General features: G+C 41.4%; 1 protein-coding gene across 2 annotated transcripts in view; it reads right to left on the bottom strand.

Annotated features, from left to right (window-relative positions):
- Tmem131 (transmembrane protein 131) overlaps positions 1–19240 on the bottom strand; it is a 162237-nt gene that overhangs the window by 61710 nt on the left and 81287 nt on the right. For both annotated transcript variants that reach the window (XM_077792152.1, XM_077792153.1), the window contains exon 5: positions 4060–4183. In XM_077792152.1, coding sequence (XP_077648278.1) covers positions 4060–4183 — 124 coding nt within the window. The remainder of the gene's footprint in view (positions 1–4059; positions 4184–19240) is intronic.

Genomic DNA, 19240 nt, shown 5'->3' with positions numbered 1-19240 from the left:
CTCAGTGGTCGAGTGCCCCTGAGTTCAATCCCCAGTACACCCCCTGCAAATAAGTATTATTATATACTCTTTACACATAAAAAATGGTAAAGGAATATTACGAACAACCCTATGTCTATAAATTAAATAACTAGAGGAAACATATATCCCTTTTCATTTCTATTCAGGTGGCAACAATCTTTTAATTTGTATTTTCATATTGGTGGGGGGTATCGAAGATTGAACTCAGGGACACTTGACCACTGAGCCATATCCCCAGCCTTATTTTGTATTTTTTTAATTTAGAGACAGGGTCTCACTGAGATGCTTAGTGCCTCATTTTTGCTGAGGCTGGCTTTGAACTCGCAATCCTCCCGTCTCAGCCTACCGAGCTGCTAGGATCATAGGCTGCGTCACTGCGCCCCGCATTGTTGTTTTCTGATTTAAGTTGCCAAAGTCGTCCTTATTATACTTAGTAATACAGTGCAAAGATCTAAGAAGAAAAAGTTAATATCCTCAAGCCTTGTCCATTCTCACCCCTCAGGTTATCTAGTTAACCTGAATATCTGTAACTTGCTCTAGCTCTTATAATCAAAGGTACATAGATTCTTTGCTTTCTATAAAACATGACATTACATCCTGCTCCACCACATGCCTTTCTTACATAAACACATGCATGTTATTCACAGCATATCCTAGATTAACAGATACAGATCTATTTCATTCTTTTTGTCATCTGTACAATATCCCATACAAATGCTAAATCATGTTCTGTTCAATTCCCAACACCATGCTTGAACATCACAGTTTAACCTAAAACAGAATAAATAATGTCCAGTTTCTACAATGAATTAAAGATAGTCATTAGTATTCATTAATGGCCTTCAACCCATAAAATTATTTTTCATTCTAAAGCACATGCATGTAAGTGGACCAAAACATTTAGACTGAAACAAAGTTTTTCTTAGTTTTCAGTTTGTCTGGAAATTGATTTACTCAAAAAATTTCAGTTATCAAAGACAAAATTATTTTTGTTTCCTTGCTATGTGTGTAAGGCATCCCCTTCCATAGTTCAAACAAGTGAAATATGACTATCCAAACAATATTAAAAGACTGTATCCTTTGATGCAAAACATACGTTGTATATGAGACTGACCTGCAGTCTTAATATTAGGTAACTTTTAAGTATAATTAGAAAAATATATTTAATTACTAATAACTGTAGATAAATTAATAATTGAAGATATATAAAGAGAAATAAGATGTCAGAAAAACACATTTCTACATCTCTTACCCTACTGGTTAATATGAAGGTGGCATCAGTTAATAATCAAAAACTCTATGAGTTACAGAAAATTTTTTATTGCTAAAGAAGTTAAGACCTGCCTAGGATGCTGAGGATGATGCAGGGAGGCAGAGTCGCAAGGACACACAGAAAGGTCTGCTCGCCTGGGTGCAGAAACACCAAAGCCCCTGGCTGCAGGCACAAAAGCTGAGGAGGAGGGGAAGGAGGTTATTTCTTCCCTCAGGAGTTCATTCTCTCTCCATTCCTCCTCCTGAGCTTCTGGAGTCAATGTTACCGCAGGGAAGAAGATGGAAAGATAAGGAGGAGGAACAAAGGTAAAAAAAGCAGATTGCAGCTGTATCCTTTGAAGCAAAATCTGGACCATCTAAATGTTGCTTTTACTGTTTAATTCCACCTCCTGACAGCAGAAAACACAGATCTATTTTTAACTTGTTCTTTGATTATGTACACTTTTATTTTTTTGTGGTGCTGGGGATTGAACCCAGGTCCTTGTGAATTCCAGGCGAGCATTCTACCAACTGAACTATATCCCCAGCCTCAGTTTATATTTTTAAGAATTTCCAGGAAAACTATTCTCTTCACATAAGTTCATCTGTAGAAACAGATCTAGTTCAGAAATGGTAAAATGGTGATCTTTAGCTAATGTTGTTTGGTCCACACTGTTTCTGAAACTGAGTTCATTATCAATGTGTAAAAACTGGGAAACATAAAAATTCTTATTCCTGATTTTTCTTGAAGAATCAGAACTGTGCATAGACTGACACTCTAAAAGGCCACTAAGACTGCAGCCTTGGTGGGCCACATGCTCTCCACAGAACTCCCTGTCCCTCTGGCTTGTGAAGGTAGAGAAAAGAGTGAAAACCCTGGCCTTTACCCCAAGTAAAGCTGGTGTTCAGAAACAACAAACATCACTTGAACTAGCAATGTTAAAAAAGTTATAAATAAAACGTGTAGTGCAGATGTGAACTATTTTTGAACTGTTTCCATGTTTACCTGCCTTCTAACTCAACACACACACAGGCACTGAGGAAAGCTGGCTGGTTCCACATGATATGAGTGTAGGACACAAGCCAGCCACTGTAGTGCAGTACCACTGGGATCACTGGGAGGCTAAGTGCCCTAGACCTCACCTTAGTTTTTTTTTTTTTTTTTTTTTTGAGAGAGAGAGAGAGATAGAGATAGAGAGGGGGGAGGAGGAGAGTTTTTAATATTTATTTTTTAGTTTTTGGCGGACACAACATCTTTGTTTGTATGTGGTGCTGAGGATCGAACCTGGGCCGCACGCATGCCAGGTGAGCGCGCTACGGCTTGAGCCACATCCCCAGCCCCTTCGCCTTAGTTCTTGCAAATAACTGCATGACCTGGGCAAACCTCTCCAGGATAAGGCTTTTCAATATACACACAGGTCTATCAGAACTAGAATTCTACTGAGACCTTTACACATTTATAAGAACTGTGGAGTTATCTTTTAGGTACAACAAACACATTGATAATGAACTTAGGTGAAATTTACTTTCAGAAACATTTAAGAAAAGAGATATTTTCCATTAGTACTATAAAAAAATTTATTACCAAAATAACATGATGACTTATCGATACTTCATTTATAAAATGCGTTTAAGTGAAAAAAAGTCAAAATTATTTTTTTTAAATCCTATAAGTTGCTACCTAGTAACATATGATGAAATAGGACTTTAGAAATGAGAAATGTAAAAATCTAAACAACTGATATAAAACTAATGCTTCTATGTTTAAAAAAGTTCCTTTTTTGTTCTTTATTGCATCTCTTCAGAGGAGTCAGTGGAAAGATGAAATTAGGTTCCATTTATTTACTTCTCTGATACTAGATACTTATACATTAAAGCTTAATGCATTCTCTTAAATTCAAAACTTAAGATCCAATTTTTAATTTTGATAAGAAAAAAGTCCTTTTTTAAAAAATAACATAACAAGTCCACTGACTAACTACAAAACTATAAGTAAAATTTTAGAGCATGCCTGCGGTAGAGCCCTAACATAGTCCCAAGATGCCTGTGACTATGCCAGGGCCCTGCCCCTGTGGTTATTTACAAGGCATGGTAAAGGATTTGGCAGTCAGCTGACGCTCAGTTAGTGGAAAGGCAGGCCATGCAGATGGCCCTGAGCCAGTGCCACGAGTCTTCAAAAGCAGAGTTTGCTCCACTGGTGGCAGAAGAGGAAGAGTAAGGGGAAATAACACATTGCTGTTGGCGTGGAGGTGGAGGGGCCCCTGAGAAGGAATGTCGGGCCGAGAGGGATCTGTGGTTAACATCAGCAACCGAATGGGGCTTCAGTTCCACAGGCACAGGAACTCAATTGTGCCGACAACTCGAATGAGTCTGGAGGTAGATTTCCCCTCAGCACCTCCAGATAAGGGCTCACCCTGTGATAGCTGAGCTAACAACCCACTGGATTCGCAACCTACTGACTGCGTGCTAATGAGTGGGTACGGTCTTAAGCCATCAAATTTATGATAATTTGTTGTGCACCAATAGAAAGATGCCAAGAAATTATTAAGAGAAAATCAACTGACTGTAAGGATATTTAAGATTCCCAGCTGTTTTTGTGTTTTGTGTTGAGAAAAACAATGTCTTTTTAAGGGAAGGAGTAATAACTCTCGGGAAACTGAACAAACTCAAATCTAGGAAAGATAAGAAACATTCAAGCCAGATTCTAATTACAGTGAATAAAATTATTCATCAATAAAATATCCAACTAAGCACCCAGGAGAGATAATTTTTAGCAGAGAAACTTACCCTATTTTGAAAAAATGATGCATGAAAATGTGATGTTGTAGCAGATATGGATACTAAAGTAATGGTTTCTTCAGAACTAGGATTATGTAAGTAGACCTTCTCCATTTTTGGCATTCCAACTGGCCTGTAAAAATGAAAAGGCAACTGTTACAAATACTTCAAAGATAATTCTAATTGTAAAGATAAGTACCAGTCATTTAAAACATTAAATATCCAAATTATTAAAAGTTCATATTCAAATACATTAAAATATCAAATTAATTAAAATGTAAAATTACACACAAAATACATTTCACTACTCAGCAAATATTTATTGAGTGTCTGTCACAGGCTACCTGCTATGCCAAGTGCCATGATACAGCAAAGTCAGTCTCAGCCCAGTGAAACCTACAGTGTAATGAGGAACAGGCAGGGACCAAGTGGACCAGATTGGTCCTTTTCTCTCAGCAATGCCACCCTGCCCTCCTACAGACTGAGAACCATGTACTTCTCGAACTGCACTGGTAAATAAATGGGATGGATTCAAACTAAAAAGCTTCTTCTTGGCAAAGGAAACAATCAATAATGTGAGCATAGAGCCTACAGATTGGCAGAAAATCTTTACCACATGCACTTCAGATCATGCATTAATCTCTAGGATATATCAAGAATTCAAAAAACTTAACACCAAAATAAAACAAAACAAAAACAAAAAACCAAGTTTGCTTTCAAAGTGAAATCTAATGAAGTCCACTTAGTGCTTCTGTAGCCATTCTTCTCAACTTATACAGCATCAGAGAATTCTGCACGTAAATCATACATTTTTTTTTTCTTAGCGTTCTATGGTCATTTCATTGTCCTGAGCCTTCTCTCTCCGGCAAGATCATCAGCACCCTGAGGGCAAATGATACATCACATACTTTCTGCACGCTGCCCATAATAATATCTAGCACAGTCCCAGGCATGTGATAAGAGCATGCACTGTGTTTGCTTTCTCTCTCTCTCTCTCTCTCCACACACACACACACACACACACACACACACACACACACACACTCTCTCTCTCTCTCTCTCTCTCTCTCTCTCTCTCTCTCTCTCCTTATTAAGGCTCTCCTGATCTGATCTTACCCAACACAAACAAGTACGCTGCTAGGTTTCCACACTCCCAACATCCCGCCCAGGCTGGGTGCTGGTGACTGACCTATGTTTCGGCCAGCTGTTCGCTGGTTTCCTCCCTGACCTCTACAGCGATTCAAACTGTCACGTTCTGAGTCAGATACAACCTTCTTTCATGAGGCCCTTTCTTCATGCAAACATTTTGGGCCATGCTTTAAAAAATTTTATGTGCTTTTTAATTCAAATTCAAGGTTTGTGTTTAAACCCCCAACCCTAAGAAGCTGAAAATGCAGAGGCAGAACTGTGTTTTCTATCTGGTTCAAGTATCCAGCTTGCTTTTGTCCTTAAAGAAGTTTTGTCTCTACACTTTCTTCCATTCAGTTGATCGCCTCCAATTTAAGACTTGGGAAATTTGATTAAACAGTGAACCCATGATCATTTTTTGCTAGCTAAAAAAATTACTTGGGTTTTATGTATCTTCAAAGATGACAAATTAGTAGTACATATGGGGTCTCCTTGCTACTCCCACCTAATTTGCCAACATTGATGAAAGAACTTGAAAGTTAGAAGGAGATATGGATTCTGAGAAATAACAACAAACCCAGGGAGAAATCCTCGGGGAACTGAAGGCTGCCTTGAACTGGCAGTTGGGAGGAACGAGGGGGATTGCGGGGCAAAGGGCAGTCCAAGCTGACACAGAGAGGCCAGGCAGAGGAAGGCTTCCCAACACTTACTCTCCACCTCCTTCCCTGTTGTCTTGAGGCCATCAGAGCCGACTCCTGCATCTTGGAACAGGGGAAAGGCTGACAGCGGCTAGGAGCTGAAGATGGCTGTCCTTGAGCTCTTCTCTGAATGCCCTCTCTGGTCCTCCAAAGTCTTAGGGCTGGGGGGTTACACTTTAGGAAGACACTTCTACCCAACAATGCTTATGCCTAAACACTGTTTCAGAGACAGTAGTGACAAATATGGGCAGTCAACAGTGTGTGCAAATAGGGTTCTCCACCTCGGGCATCAGTCCTCTTCTTAAATTCACAAGAAGGGACAAAGGCCTTCTGCCCTTTCTTATTATGCCCTTTAAGACGGTAGCTCATAAAGTCATATAGTAAAACAACATGAGTACACCAACTAGGCAATATATACAATGTGGTGACACACAGGAATGCCAGCCCCAATATGATGACTGAACCTGTAAGAGGATTTATGCTTCCCCACTTCATTAACATCAGACAGACTTAGTTCTTTTTGCATGAGATGTATGACTTGCAAATATTTAACCCATTCTGTGGATTGTCTTATTTTCTTGATAGTCATCATTTGGAACACAAAATTTTTAAAACTTTAAGTAATCTAATTATTACTTATTAATAATCTAATTATTTTATCTTTTGTCACTTATGCTTCTGTATTCCAACCCAAAAAAACAGTGCCCAGTCCAGAGTAATTGTGATACATGGTGTTTTCTTCTAGGCGTACAGTTTTGTTCCATTACATTTACATCTGATATACTTAGCTTTAATGTTACATTTTGAATTAATGTTAGAGTATGGTGTGAGATAGGGGTCCAAATGATTTTTTTTTTTTGCATGTGGATATTAAAGTGTTCTAGCATCATTTGTTGCAAAGACTGCTCTTTTCTCTGTTAAGCTGTATTGGTACCACAGTCAAAATCAACCGACAACAAATATAACGGTCTATTTCTAGAATCTAAATTCTTTTCCATTTATCTATGCATCTATCCTTATGTTGGTATCAGTGTCTTAACTACTATTGCTCTGTACAAAGTTTCTGAAATTGGGAAGTGTGAGTCCTCCAATTCTGGTTGCCTTTTAAAGATTGCTTTAGCTGTTCTGGTACCTTATTTTCTATGTGAATTTTAAAATCAAGTTGTCAATTTCCACAAGAAAGACAACTGAGATTTTCAGGGGAATGCATTAAATTCATAGATCAATTTATGGTACTGTAATACTAATTTGTGTCTTTTGACTCATGAACATGGAATGTTTTTTTAATTTTTTAATTTCCCTTGGTAATGACTTCTAGTTTTCAGTATACAAGCCTTACACTGATTGTGTCAAATTTACATTTAAGTATTTTATTCTTCTTTGATGTTATTGTAAATAGAATTTTCTTAATTTTAAGATTATTTATTGCCAATGTACAAAAATAGGGGTTTTTGTGTATATTGATCTTGTATCCTGTAACCCTAATAATCCTGCTTATTAGTTCTAATGGTTTTTATTTTCCTAAAATGCATTCCTAAGGAATATCTACATACTAGTGCACAACATATGCAGACAAACGGTTTTATTTCTTCCTTTCCTACAGGGTGTCTTTTGTTTCTTTATCTCGTCTAGTTGTCCTGGTCAGACCTGGGGTTTAATATTGAATAGAAGTGACAAGAACAGGCATCACTGTCTTGGTCTTGATTTTAGTGGGGAACTTTGTACTCTTTGTATGGTAAGAATGATCCAGCCTTCAGGTTTTCATAGATGCTCTTTATAGGTTAAAGAAATTCCCCTTTTATTCCTAATTTGTTGAGAATTATGAAAAGATGCAGCATTTTTCATGTTTTTTTTTTCCCTGTGCTTGACATGTTTCTTTTCCCTTTCTTAAATTAGTATGGTGCATTACATCAACTGATTTTCAAATGTTAAACTAAAGCTTGCATTCTTAAGATTAAAACCACTTGGTCATGGTGTATAATTCTTTTTGTATGTTGCTGGATTCTGTTTGGTATTTTGTGGAGAATTTGTGCACATCTATTCAGAAGGGAAATAGTTGTCTGTGCCCCCCCCCCTTTGACTTGTTTTGGTATAAGGGAGAAATACAGGCCAAAAAGACTAAGTTGGAAAGTGTACACTTCTATTGTTTAGGAGAGTCTGTGAATGACTGAGGCTAATTCTTCTTTGTATGTTTTGTAGCAATCACCAGTAAAGTTATGTGTACCAGGGATTGCTTTCTGGGAGGTTTTTGATGATTAATTTAAACTCTTTAATTGCTATAAGTCTATTCAGAATTTTAAATTTCTTCTTGATTTTCTATTTCCATTCAGACTTTCTGTATGTTATTTCTATAAGCAAAATGTAAACAAATGGGTATGAAGCTGTATTTCAACAGAACTTTGTTTACAAAAACAGAGGACAATGGGGGCTAGGGAGGGATACCAGCAAGAGGAGGGAATGGAAGACCCAGACCTCTTTACCCCACTGAGATGCCAAATTAATACACAGAAAAACTCTTTTCATCAGAAACTAGTTTAAGAGTCTCACCCCAAGTGAACTTGAAACCTGTTGCATCAAAGCTGGTAGGAAAATCTGGTGCATCAACTCTCTAGAGCCTCCACCCCCGGCATAGCACAACACAACAAGGTGGAAAATCCCAACTTCCAGCTTCTCTTGGGCAGGGAGAGAACAAGCTGGACCACACGCCCAAAGTCTTGATTTTTTAGGGGCCTTCCTTCCTGAGGCGTGGATTTCTATCTTGTCTGAATCTAGGGGCCACCGAGAACAAAAGCAATGGTTTGTCCTTACAGATATACAAGGCATACAGCACACCTGTGATCACGATTAACAAGCCATACAAGAATACACTAAATCCTTTGTTTGCTCTGTAGGTTTAAAGTATTTCTAAATCAAAACTGGGGAAAAGTTCAAAAACAGGTAAAACTAATATAGTATTTAGAAATGTGTGCATATACAATATAACAGTAAATAAAATTTAGAAATGATTAGAAGATCGAGGAAAAGTGGTTAATCCTGTAGAGCAAGGAAACTGTCACCGGGGTCACATACAGAACAGGGTCTAGGTGCTGACAAGCGTTCTCTTTCTCCAGCTGTGCGGTAGATGTAAAAACACATTTGTCATGCATTTTTCTCTGTGTAAGTATATCATACAAAACAGAAAAAAAAAGGTAGAGATAAGGTTACAGTGAGGTAACAAAAATACTCTGGAAAGTAAAACAACTCTACAATTGTTAAACACCATATAAAAATGGAATAAAGGGGGCTGGGGTTGTGGCTCAGTGGTACAGCGCTGGCCTCACATATGTGAGGCACTGGGTTCAATCCTCCACATCACATAAAAATAAATAAAATAAAGGTATTGTGTCCAACTATAACTAATATTAAAACAAAACAACCAAACAAACCAAAAAACCTAAATAAAGCTTTGGTGGCTTTTTTTTCTCCCCCAAACTATAGAGTGACCAGAAGTCAATAAAGATGGCTTTGTTATGTATGCTATTTCCTCAAGGTCAATGAAGTGGAAGGAGTCTGCTGCAGTCCTACATTGGAGGCCTGCATTAGAAAAATGCAATTTGGTTTTTACCAGTTGATTCTTATCTAACCATCAATGATAGATGAAGCCTATTTAGTCAGATATGGAGCTCAGTACGCTGGGACATATACCTCGATAATCCACTGTAAAAAAATGTTAGCAAATGCTATTTAACAATAGAATGTTAGGGAACTCATTAGGTAGCTATTATGATAAATAACTCATAATGCATTTATTTGTCCAAGTTGAAATATTGTCTGTTTACTTATAATCTTGTCTAACTTCCTAATTAAGATTTCACAGACATTCTTGAGTAAAGCCCTCAAAACAAAAGGAGAAAAAAAGAAGTGAAACCCTGGTCAGAATTTCATGTACTCATGTACCTGACTCTCAGCAGTCACACATTTAATCTGCTTTTCATCTGCTGTATCATCTAAATCAAAATCCAAGTGGCCACATGCTCCCATTTCTTCTGTGGCTTCATTGTAAAATCCGGGACTCTACATTTTCTGTCTTTCCTGAAATGGAATGATAACATCTTTTTTCCATTTTACCCAAAATACACAACAGGGTCCAAAAAATGCAGAAGTTAAGAACTCTTCACTGTCTTTTGTACACATATCACACTTCTAAAAAAAAGTTGTTTTTTTTTTTTTTTGAGAGAGAGAGAGAGAGAGAGAGAGAGAGAGAGAGAATTTTTAATATTTATTTTTAGTTCTCGGCGGACACAACATCTTTGTTGGTATGTGGTGCTGAGGATCGAACCTGGGCCGCACGCATGCCAGGTGAGCGCGCTACAGCTTGAGCCACATCCCCAGCCCTAAAAAAGGTTTTGATAACAGTTCATGCTGCTTTATTTCATACACCATTTGAGGATTTCTTTACAAGCTGATGTGAGTTTTGTGGCTGAGGCTGAGGCTGAGGCTGTCTCTGAGGCCTAAACCAAGCCTGGCTTGTGGAAAGCTGTGGGTGCCGCTGCTCTGCAGAAGTCAGGCAGATGCTCCCTGGCCAAGGGCCCTACTGCAGCAGCTCTCCTGGGAAGGCTGTACCCAGACTGCCCTGAAAGCTGGGATTCCACAAACCAGTTTCTCTGCTTTACACAGGAAAGCAGAAACCTGGGCTAACATCACTCACTGGCTCACAGCCCAGCCATCACGAGGCCCACGGTAGTTCTGTGGCTCAACAGCCTGGCTACAGGTTAAGAGTGGAACCAGGGCTTGGGTTCTGACTGGAGATGGCAGGCTAAGGAAAGCAGGTTTGTGAGGACACTTCTGGCATTATGGAGCAGGAAGCTAAATACTCTCAGACCCTCAAATAAGAAGCAACCGACCTGCTCAATTTTTAGGCCCTTAACCAACTGGCTCATGGATCCTAGATGGGAACTCAGGACTCTGAAACAAGAGAGTAGGTACAAACCCATGCAGGGCCTCACACTATGGCCAGGACGCTGCAGGAAGAAGCTGTCTACAGTACTGCATGGAAGAGAAAGTCTTCTTCCTCAAGCTTTGTATAGACATGGAAGAACAATGACAGTACAAAAATAAAAACAGCCTCCTTTCAACCTGAAAGTTCACCATTTCTGTACTGTGTTTTAAAAATATGCTCAGCTACAATCCAAATAGAATTCAGGCTAAATATCAATCAGTCACTACCCTGTGAATTTTTCTTAATGTTATCCCTTGTGTGACTTTAATCAGTCCCAGTTAAGGAGAAAACAAGGTATAAGATGGACAGGTCTTTGAGGTATCTTTAAAAAAGACAGGGCTGCAGAGGGCCTGCTGTATCAGAGGACGCTGGAGCAAGGACACAGGAGTCCACAGTGCCACTGAGGCTGGTCTTGCCTTCTCTTCAGTGAATGATCAGAAAGGAAAGGCCCTAGGCCACGTCCCATAGAGACAAACTCTTGCTCAGAGGAGTCGGGTCACGTACTTAGGTTGTTCAGTGAAGCCTAGAGTAACAAGGACAGAGGGAGGGCATAAGCAGGCCATTCTAGGCATGAGTGTCTGCACAGAGCAGGCTGCCTCTCATTCTGGGCAGTGTACCCAGCAGGAAGCAGAGGAAGGCTCCCTGCTCCACCCTTTTCCCTTGGTGACATGAGCAGATTCAGGACCATGGCACATGCTTACTTATAAATACACAGTGCATTATTTTTCTGTGCTTTGTAAACCAATTGCCACAAACTTAGTGGTTGAAAGCAACACCACTTATTGTAGCATTCTTTAAGAATGGCTGCATTATCTGCTGAGGGTCTCAGGCTTCTGCCTCCTGGTATGGGCAGACTAGCTTCTCATTTGAAGCTCGCAGTCCTCTTCTAGACCTATTCAGATTGTCGGCAGAACTCAGGTTGCTCTACCTCTTGCTATTCAGTTCTTTTGCAGCATCACGGCCATCCACCCAACATTCCTCATGGTCCAAAACCAGTGTGAAGTAGCTCCCTTGCATCAAATACCTCTTGTGCTTCAAATCTCCAACATTTCTGTTCCCTAATTGCTGCAAACACACTTAAAAGGCTCAAGGATTAGTTCCGGCCCACACAGAGAATCTCTCTCTCTTAAAGGTAAGTTGATCTGGGACCTTCATTATACTTTGTAAATCCTGACAGGGACACTTGGGTTAGTGTTTGAGAAATGGGGGAAAAGTGTGGTCAGTACATTACTAGAGGCCTGAACATTTGCAGACCATCTTAGAATTCTGCTGATCACACGCAGCCTGTGTGACCTGCTTGGCTGGACAGGTAGAATTTAAAAATAAAGATTTCTAGACACGGCCCATGCTGGTCCTGTTTGTTTCCATTATTGGCTGCTCCAAAGACAGAAGGAGGCACAAAGGGGACAGTGTCGAGTATTTATAGATGAACCAGGCTGATGCAAGTGGACAGCTGTTCTCTGCGCTGCAGCAGCAGAACTAGCCACTAACTGTCTGTATTCTAGAAGAGTCAGAGGCTCTAAAGAATTAGGAACAAGCAGTGAGACCAGCTTGGAAAATATGCTGCAATTTTGTGGTCAATGGCAAGTTTCCTGTGCCACAGAAATATGACACTAAATGCCAGGAAACAGATGGAGAAATGGACTAGCAAGTGCCCTTAGACAAAACTTCTGAATGGCTGGGACACAGCACTCTGTTCTACACAGCTTTTGGCAGGAAGTTGGGCCGAATCAATATGCAGTACTCTGTACCACTCAATTACCACAAAATCCTACCATCAACTCAGAAACACATTGGTGGAAAGGCTCTTACAAAAAGACTGAAGAGCCAGCAACTGAAAGGCCAAGGGGCATCAAACATTCCTTCAGAAAGGAGGCCTCCTGACCTTCCCAAGAATGCCAAGTCCATAGGGAGGGGCACCTTCATAAACTGAATTTACTTTGAGAATAAAGACTTCTATTTTTAGTGACAATCATTTAAATGTCTTGACACATTAAGTAGCCATTTCAAACTTTGGATTTGAAAACAAGATTTTCTGCCCTTAATAATTATATAAGCCGAAGAACTCAGGAAACCAAGTTTCCAACCAAGGCATCTTTTACAGTCTGCAATAAATGTTTGAAAAAAGAAGTTGTTATAGAAACAGAACATTTAACAGAATTGCTGTAAATTGGTGGGGGAGGGGTGGGAAGAGAAAGGGGCTGCTGCAGTGGGCTGCTGGTGGTGGGGGAGAGAGGGAGGCAGGAAAAGTAGGCCTGAAGAATCAGTTTAAACGAAAGGATGAAAAATCGAGATGCTAACCTAATGAGTTTTCTGTGAAGTCAGTTCTAGAGTGCAGTAGGGCTGACCAAGGTGGGGAGGAGCCACTTGGAGGGTGGTCTACAGAAGCAAAGGGACTTCTCATTGCCTTCTTACCGAAGGGCCTGAAATCCTTTAGCAGATGCCAGGAGTAGTGAGGACGCGACTCCACTGGCTACTAAAATTATGAACACACATTACCTCTCCCTTCATTTCTTATGCTTATTAGTGGTGGTTTCCAAGCCCCACTGATGCCCCTCATCTTGCTACATCCCGGCAAGCCAACAGACAAGCCCACAGCCTTTCCAGGCCCCAGTGAGAAGTACAGACCATGCAAGAATCCCCCACCAGCCTCGGCCCTGAGTCTCAATAAAAGCCAAGCAAATTTCCTTTCTTTGCTCTCTGAAGCCACTTTCGGACCTGCTTGGGAACCTGCTGGGGTTTCTCCAGAAAGTGTCCTTACATAAGTGTAGATGGTCCCCAACTTATGACGGCTCAGCTTAGGATTTTTCAAGCTTAAGATGGTGCAAAAACAACCTGCATTCAATAGGAATCATCATTTGAATGTGGATCTTTTCTTGGCTCACACTATGTGGCTGCAGCTCCTGGTCAGCCACAGATCAAGGGGGAAGCAACTGAGACTGGCACTGGGCTGTGCTGCCAGTGCTTTCTGGCTCCAGGTATTTCACAAATTCCACGAGAATGCAACACTATTGAAGTAAGCTCTGTGCCAGATGACTCTGCCCAACTGTAGGCTAATGTCAGGGCTCTGGGGACATTTAAAGGAGGTTAGGCTTGGGGGGGGGGGTGCAGCTCAGTATAGAGTGGGTGCTTGGCATGCTTGAGGCCCCACTTCCAAAATAAAATCAAGAAAAGAAAAAGGAAAAAGGGAGGCCAGGCTGAGCTGTTGTTGGTAGGCAAGGTGTATTACACAGGTTTTGACTTAATAATATTTTGAACTTAAGGTTTATGGAGACATACACCCAGCATAAGCTAAGGAACATCTGCTTAACAAACCACTTCAAACCCACTTAGTGCATGTGTGACATCATCCTGGTATCCTAGCCAAACTTTAGGTGGGGATCCATCCCACCTCTGTGGGGTCAACGTGAGACCACGGGTGCAGAAGGTTTCCACCTTGGCTGGGCAGATACTGGCCCCTGGGGTTCAACAGGCTGAGGAGTGGCTGCCCCGACAAATACAGGAATGGCACCTGGAGATGTTCACTGCTAGACATCCTCTGGTCTGCACAGTGGGTGGACACACCTCACTGTGATCACTCTGGGCTCTACACTGAGCTTTTTTATGCTAAAGGAGCAGAAGCAAGTGCTTCCCAGTGGAAGAAAGCTCCGGAGTGCAAGTCTGGAAGCAGTCATAGGATTCTTGCCATCACTGAGGGAAAAGGACAATGGCAGTGACAGAGAGTAAGCCAACAGAGAGAGGCACAAATGACGGGCAGAGAGGAGTCCTGGGGGTGCTGATCATACAGACCCTCTATCCCAAGGGGCAGTTGTACCTCTGGCCTTTCCACAGATTCCTCACCTCCTCAGGACTCTTTCCAGCACAGTCACACTTACTTTGACAAGTTTCAGTTAACCTCTGTGACAACCAGACAGCTATGGTACTGACCAAACAACAGAGGGACCAAATGTAGCCTGGCACATTAGTTACGCAGAATGCCCTGGTTTATATTATCACCTGCCGGACAATCAGGGAACAAAAGGCCCTGTGTGTCTGCTGTGCTCCAACAGTTCACAAATAACAAAGATACATACAAAGCAGACATGGCAGAAGCATTCCTCACGGCTGAGTCCTTAAGAGCAAATCCGCCATTTGTTCTCTCCACTTTTCCAACTGTGTGGACACTCCCGTTAAATCCTCAGCACCACGACCAAAAAAAATTAAAAAATTAAAAAATTCCTGTTAGAGCCAGGTGTGGTGGCACATGGCTCTAACAGACTCAGGAGGCTGAGGCAGGAGGATCATGAATTCAAAGCCAGCCTCAGCAACTAAGCAAAGCCCCAAGGAATTTAGCAAGACCCTGTCTCAAAATAAAACATAAAAATTAAAAAGGGCTAGGGATGTGGCTCAGTGGTTAAGTGCTCCTGGGTTCAATCCCTGATGCCAAAAAAAAAAAAAAAAAAAAAAATCCTGCTAGAGGGAGATTCCCAAAGTATGCGTAATATGATTCCTGGAAATCAGGAAGACCTTAGTGACTTCAGGAATGGTGTGGTGCTCTCCACATGTGTGGTGGGCACACAGGAAATTTGGCATTTTATCTTTTGACAACAGGAAACGACTAAAGGACCTTTTTTTTTTTTTTGAGGGGTGGCATGATCAGATTTTAATATTAAGAGGATTTTTTGTTGACAGTATGGATCATAAGTTGGAGAATGACAGATTTGTGGGGGAGGACAACATGAAGTGATGGGGCCTGGACTAGGAGGAGAAGGGGGGCAGTGAGAAGGAGAGGATGAGCAAAGGCCCCTCCAGTCACAGGTGTGGTGGGGGTGATGGGAGTGCTCTGAGGACAAATGCCAGGAAGCCCCCCCCTTCCCACCTGGTGGGGTCACTCAGAGACTGAAGTTGCAGCAAGACACGTTGCGATGACAGTGATGTTGGTGACACTATCACGGTGAGTGATGGTGTGGGATACGGGGACGAGGAAATCACAGGCATATGCCAGACACGTTGGGTGAGGAGGGAGAGCAGAGGCAGGCAGTGGACAGGTAAAGGGACAGAAGCCCTTGAACGAGGAGGAGGAAGAAGAGGCTTAGACACAGGAGGAAAGCAGAGGGCAGTTCACACGAGTGGGGCCGAGAAAGATCTGAGCGATGAAGAGGTCAGCAGCACTGTGCACTCCACAAGAGATCAAGGAAGATGTGACTAAGAAGTGTCACCTAACAGAGAGACCCAAGGCGGGCAGGCCCAGGGCCTGTGAACTCAGCAGCTGGACAAGCCTGCCAAGGACACAGCCCTTCTTGTTCTTCCATTCTGTGAGACAAACTGCTCAGCTCTAACACTGGTGGCAGGATGGGGCCACAGTTCCCGGCACCACAGACAGACAAGTCCCTGCGAGGAAGAGGGCGCTTTCTTTCCTGTGTCTCCTTTGGGGGAGAGGGGCTTTCCAGAAGTCTCTGGGTACAAATGCCTAAAACTGGGGTGTGTCTATCCCTGAACTGATCATGAGAATGGGCTCATTACTGAGATTTCATGGGACTTACTCCTGAGCCAGGGACAGGGCCACTTTCCCTAAAGGTAAATGAAAAGGCTGGAGTGGTAGCAAAAGAGAAGTGGGGAGAGGCTGACGAGGCGACAGGCGTGAAGTGGGCCACTCTGTGCTGTGGTATTCTCTGATTGTTTTTCAGTTAATCTTCCTTTAAGAAAGAGCAGGAAAGTTTGGAGGCAGAAAGAAATATAGTTAATATGGGAAAAAACTTCAGCCATCTAACAAGCTTTTCGTTTCTGAGAGGGAAAAAAAGGCGCAATACTTTAAAGAGGGTGTATCATAAAGTATCTCTGGATCTCCTTCAGCAATCAGCTACTTGCTGATGCCAATGGAAATTGTTTTTGGCAGTGAAAATGTACAGTTTCATGTTCTTTGTCCTAAAACCACTGTAAAGTTTCATAAAAAGAACCTCAGCTCTAAAATTACTAAGCAAATTTTTCAACCCTATCGCCTTCCATGTTTTACAATAAAAGTACTAAATTTAGGAACCTCTGGGTTTATAACCATGTGGTGGCTTTGTGACACCAACCTGCAGTCCCCAGAATTCCTTTCCAGCTTGTTTCTGGTTAATGTGAGTTATACCTGTTCTCTCCCAAGGGCTGCAAGATGGGGGTCAGGCAGCGGTGACTGTGTCAGTATCCCTTCTCCCAGCTATTCAGTCACATACTAATCCAGGTACTGCTAGGAGGGATTTTGCAAATGTAATTAAAACACCCAATCAATTCACTTTAAATTAATCAAAGAGGATATTATTCTAGGTGGGCCTGTCAATCAGTTGGAAGCCCTTTCAAAGTCAGCTTAGACTTTGTGCGGGTGGAGAGACTCCAAACAGCAGCTGGACTAGCAGTATCCCTTCCCCAGAGCCTTTCCTGAAGGCCCACCTGCAGACTGTAAGCTTTAGCCCCTACCCTGGGAGGTCCAGCTGACTCCTGATCTTTCCCTCCTGGCTGCCTGCCCCTGCAGAATCTCAACTTACTTGACCAGTTAGTTCCTAGACCAAATTAAGCCAACTCCTTATGATAGACCCTCCACATATATATATAAATACATACTCTGACAAACACATTTAGAATCTCTGGCTGTTTCTACTTCTCTAACTGAACCATTATATGCATAAGTTCACATTTGCCCACACCCCTTAGCTCCTACAGATCTGCTTCTACCTTTGTGAGCTAAAATACACTTCCCATTTAGCTGTTCTCAGACTGTTCTCCCATTATTTAAAGCCTTTCTGCACCCAAGGTCTTAGTTCTTTCAGCTGCATTAATAAAACACCATACAATGGGTGGCTTACAAACAACAGAAATACGTTTCTCATAGTTGGAGAAGCTGTGAATCGGAGATCAAGGGCCAGCATGTTTGGGGTCTAGCAATGGCCCTCTCTCTTGTCTTCTTGCTATACTCACATGGTGGGAAGAGCAAGGCAGCTCTATGGGCGCCTTTCACAAGGACATCAACCCATTCCTCAGAGTCCTGCCCTCTCTCAGGACTTAATCACCTACAGAGCCCCCTTTCCTACCATCGTCACGTAGGAAGTACAGTTACAACACATGGATGGGGGAGAGGGGACGCACAAATATTCTAGTTTTAGTTCAGGTATTTATCTCAAAATAAAATTTACAAAACTTTCTCTAAAAACAAATACTGAAGCAAAACAAAAAACAAAAAATAAAACAACACAAGTTGCATATAATTTTTGAAGAATATTTTGAGAATACTTACCTGTACCAAGTTTTTCAAAGTTGGAATTCTACTTGCAAATGCTCTACCAAGAACTAGGCAAGAGCTACACCCACTACAACCCCCTCACTACTTTAGACTAAAGTCCTGATACTATGCACTGATCTCCTCTCCCACATCTCTTGACAAAGTGCCACAGATACTGCTTAGTGCCATAGTCTTGGCATGAGTTCCTCAGTCTCTAATGTGATTCACTCTGGAATAGGAGAACACACTGGAAACAAAACAGTCTTGATTTGAAAAATAATGAACTCTCCTGATATACATCAAATATATTCCTTGTTTCATTAAATATGTTGCATTTGTAAGGAGATTCGGTGACGTATTTCTGTAAGTGGATTAAGAACTCTATATTCCTTGCAGTTTTAGCACTGAGTCTATCTTAGTCCATTCGGGGCTGCTCTTGATGAAATACCACATTCTGGGTAATTTATAAAGAACAGAAACCTACCTCCATGCAGTTCCTGAGACTGGGAAGTCCTCCCTGCAGTGTTTTAACATGGCAGAAGGCAGGTATCAAGCAGGGAAAGATGTCCCACTCAGTAGAGAGCAGCGAAGGCAGAGCCCGCCTGACCCAATAGCTTCCTAAAGGTCCCGTGTCTCCACGTGAAGGTCGTTTCCAACCACAGGTTCTCATACAGAACCAAATAGTGACTTACGGCCTATCTGAACACACGGTCTTTAAACCCTCACACAAGTTAATTTACATAATGACTACTTCCAAATACTGATTACATCTAGAAATGCACAATTAAGTATGCAAACTTCTATCTGCACTCCAGCCCCCCAAATCTGTGGAATCTCTGTGGGAATACAATCTCCATTAAAGACCTGCTGTCAAATATCTTTTAATTCTGGTGGCTAACTGCCCTACCATCATTCTGAAAAAGTTTAACTGATATATTCTGATTATTCTAGGTTTTAAATTATAAATTATTTAAACTTAGAAAACAGCTAAGTACAACTTTGATAGCATTAAAGAAAGCTGTAATTTTCGTCTATTGAATCAGGATATCCAAGTATCGAACAATAGATACTTGAGTAAATGGCAGTGAAATAAATAAAACTACCTTTCTAAGTAAGGAAAAGAGCAATTTGACAATGTACATCAACACTTTA

Source organism: Urocitellus parryii, chromosome 12 (genome assembly GCF_045843805.1).
Source record: "Urocitellus parryii isolate mUroPar1 chromosome 12, mUroPar1.hap1, whole genome shotgun sequence".
Classification (NCBI taxonomy): Eukaryota; Metazoa; Chordata; class Mammalia; order Rodentia; family Sciuridae; genus Urocitellus; species Urocitellus parryii.
This window is presented reverse-complemented; position numbering and strand designations above follow the sequence as displayed.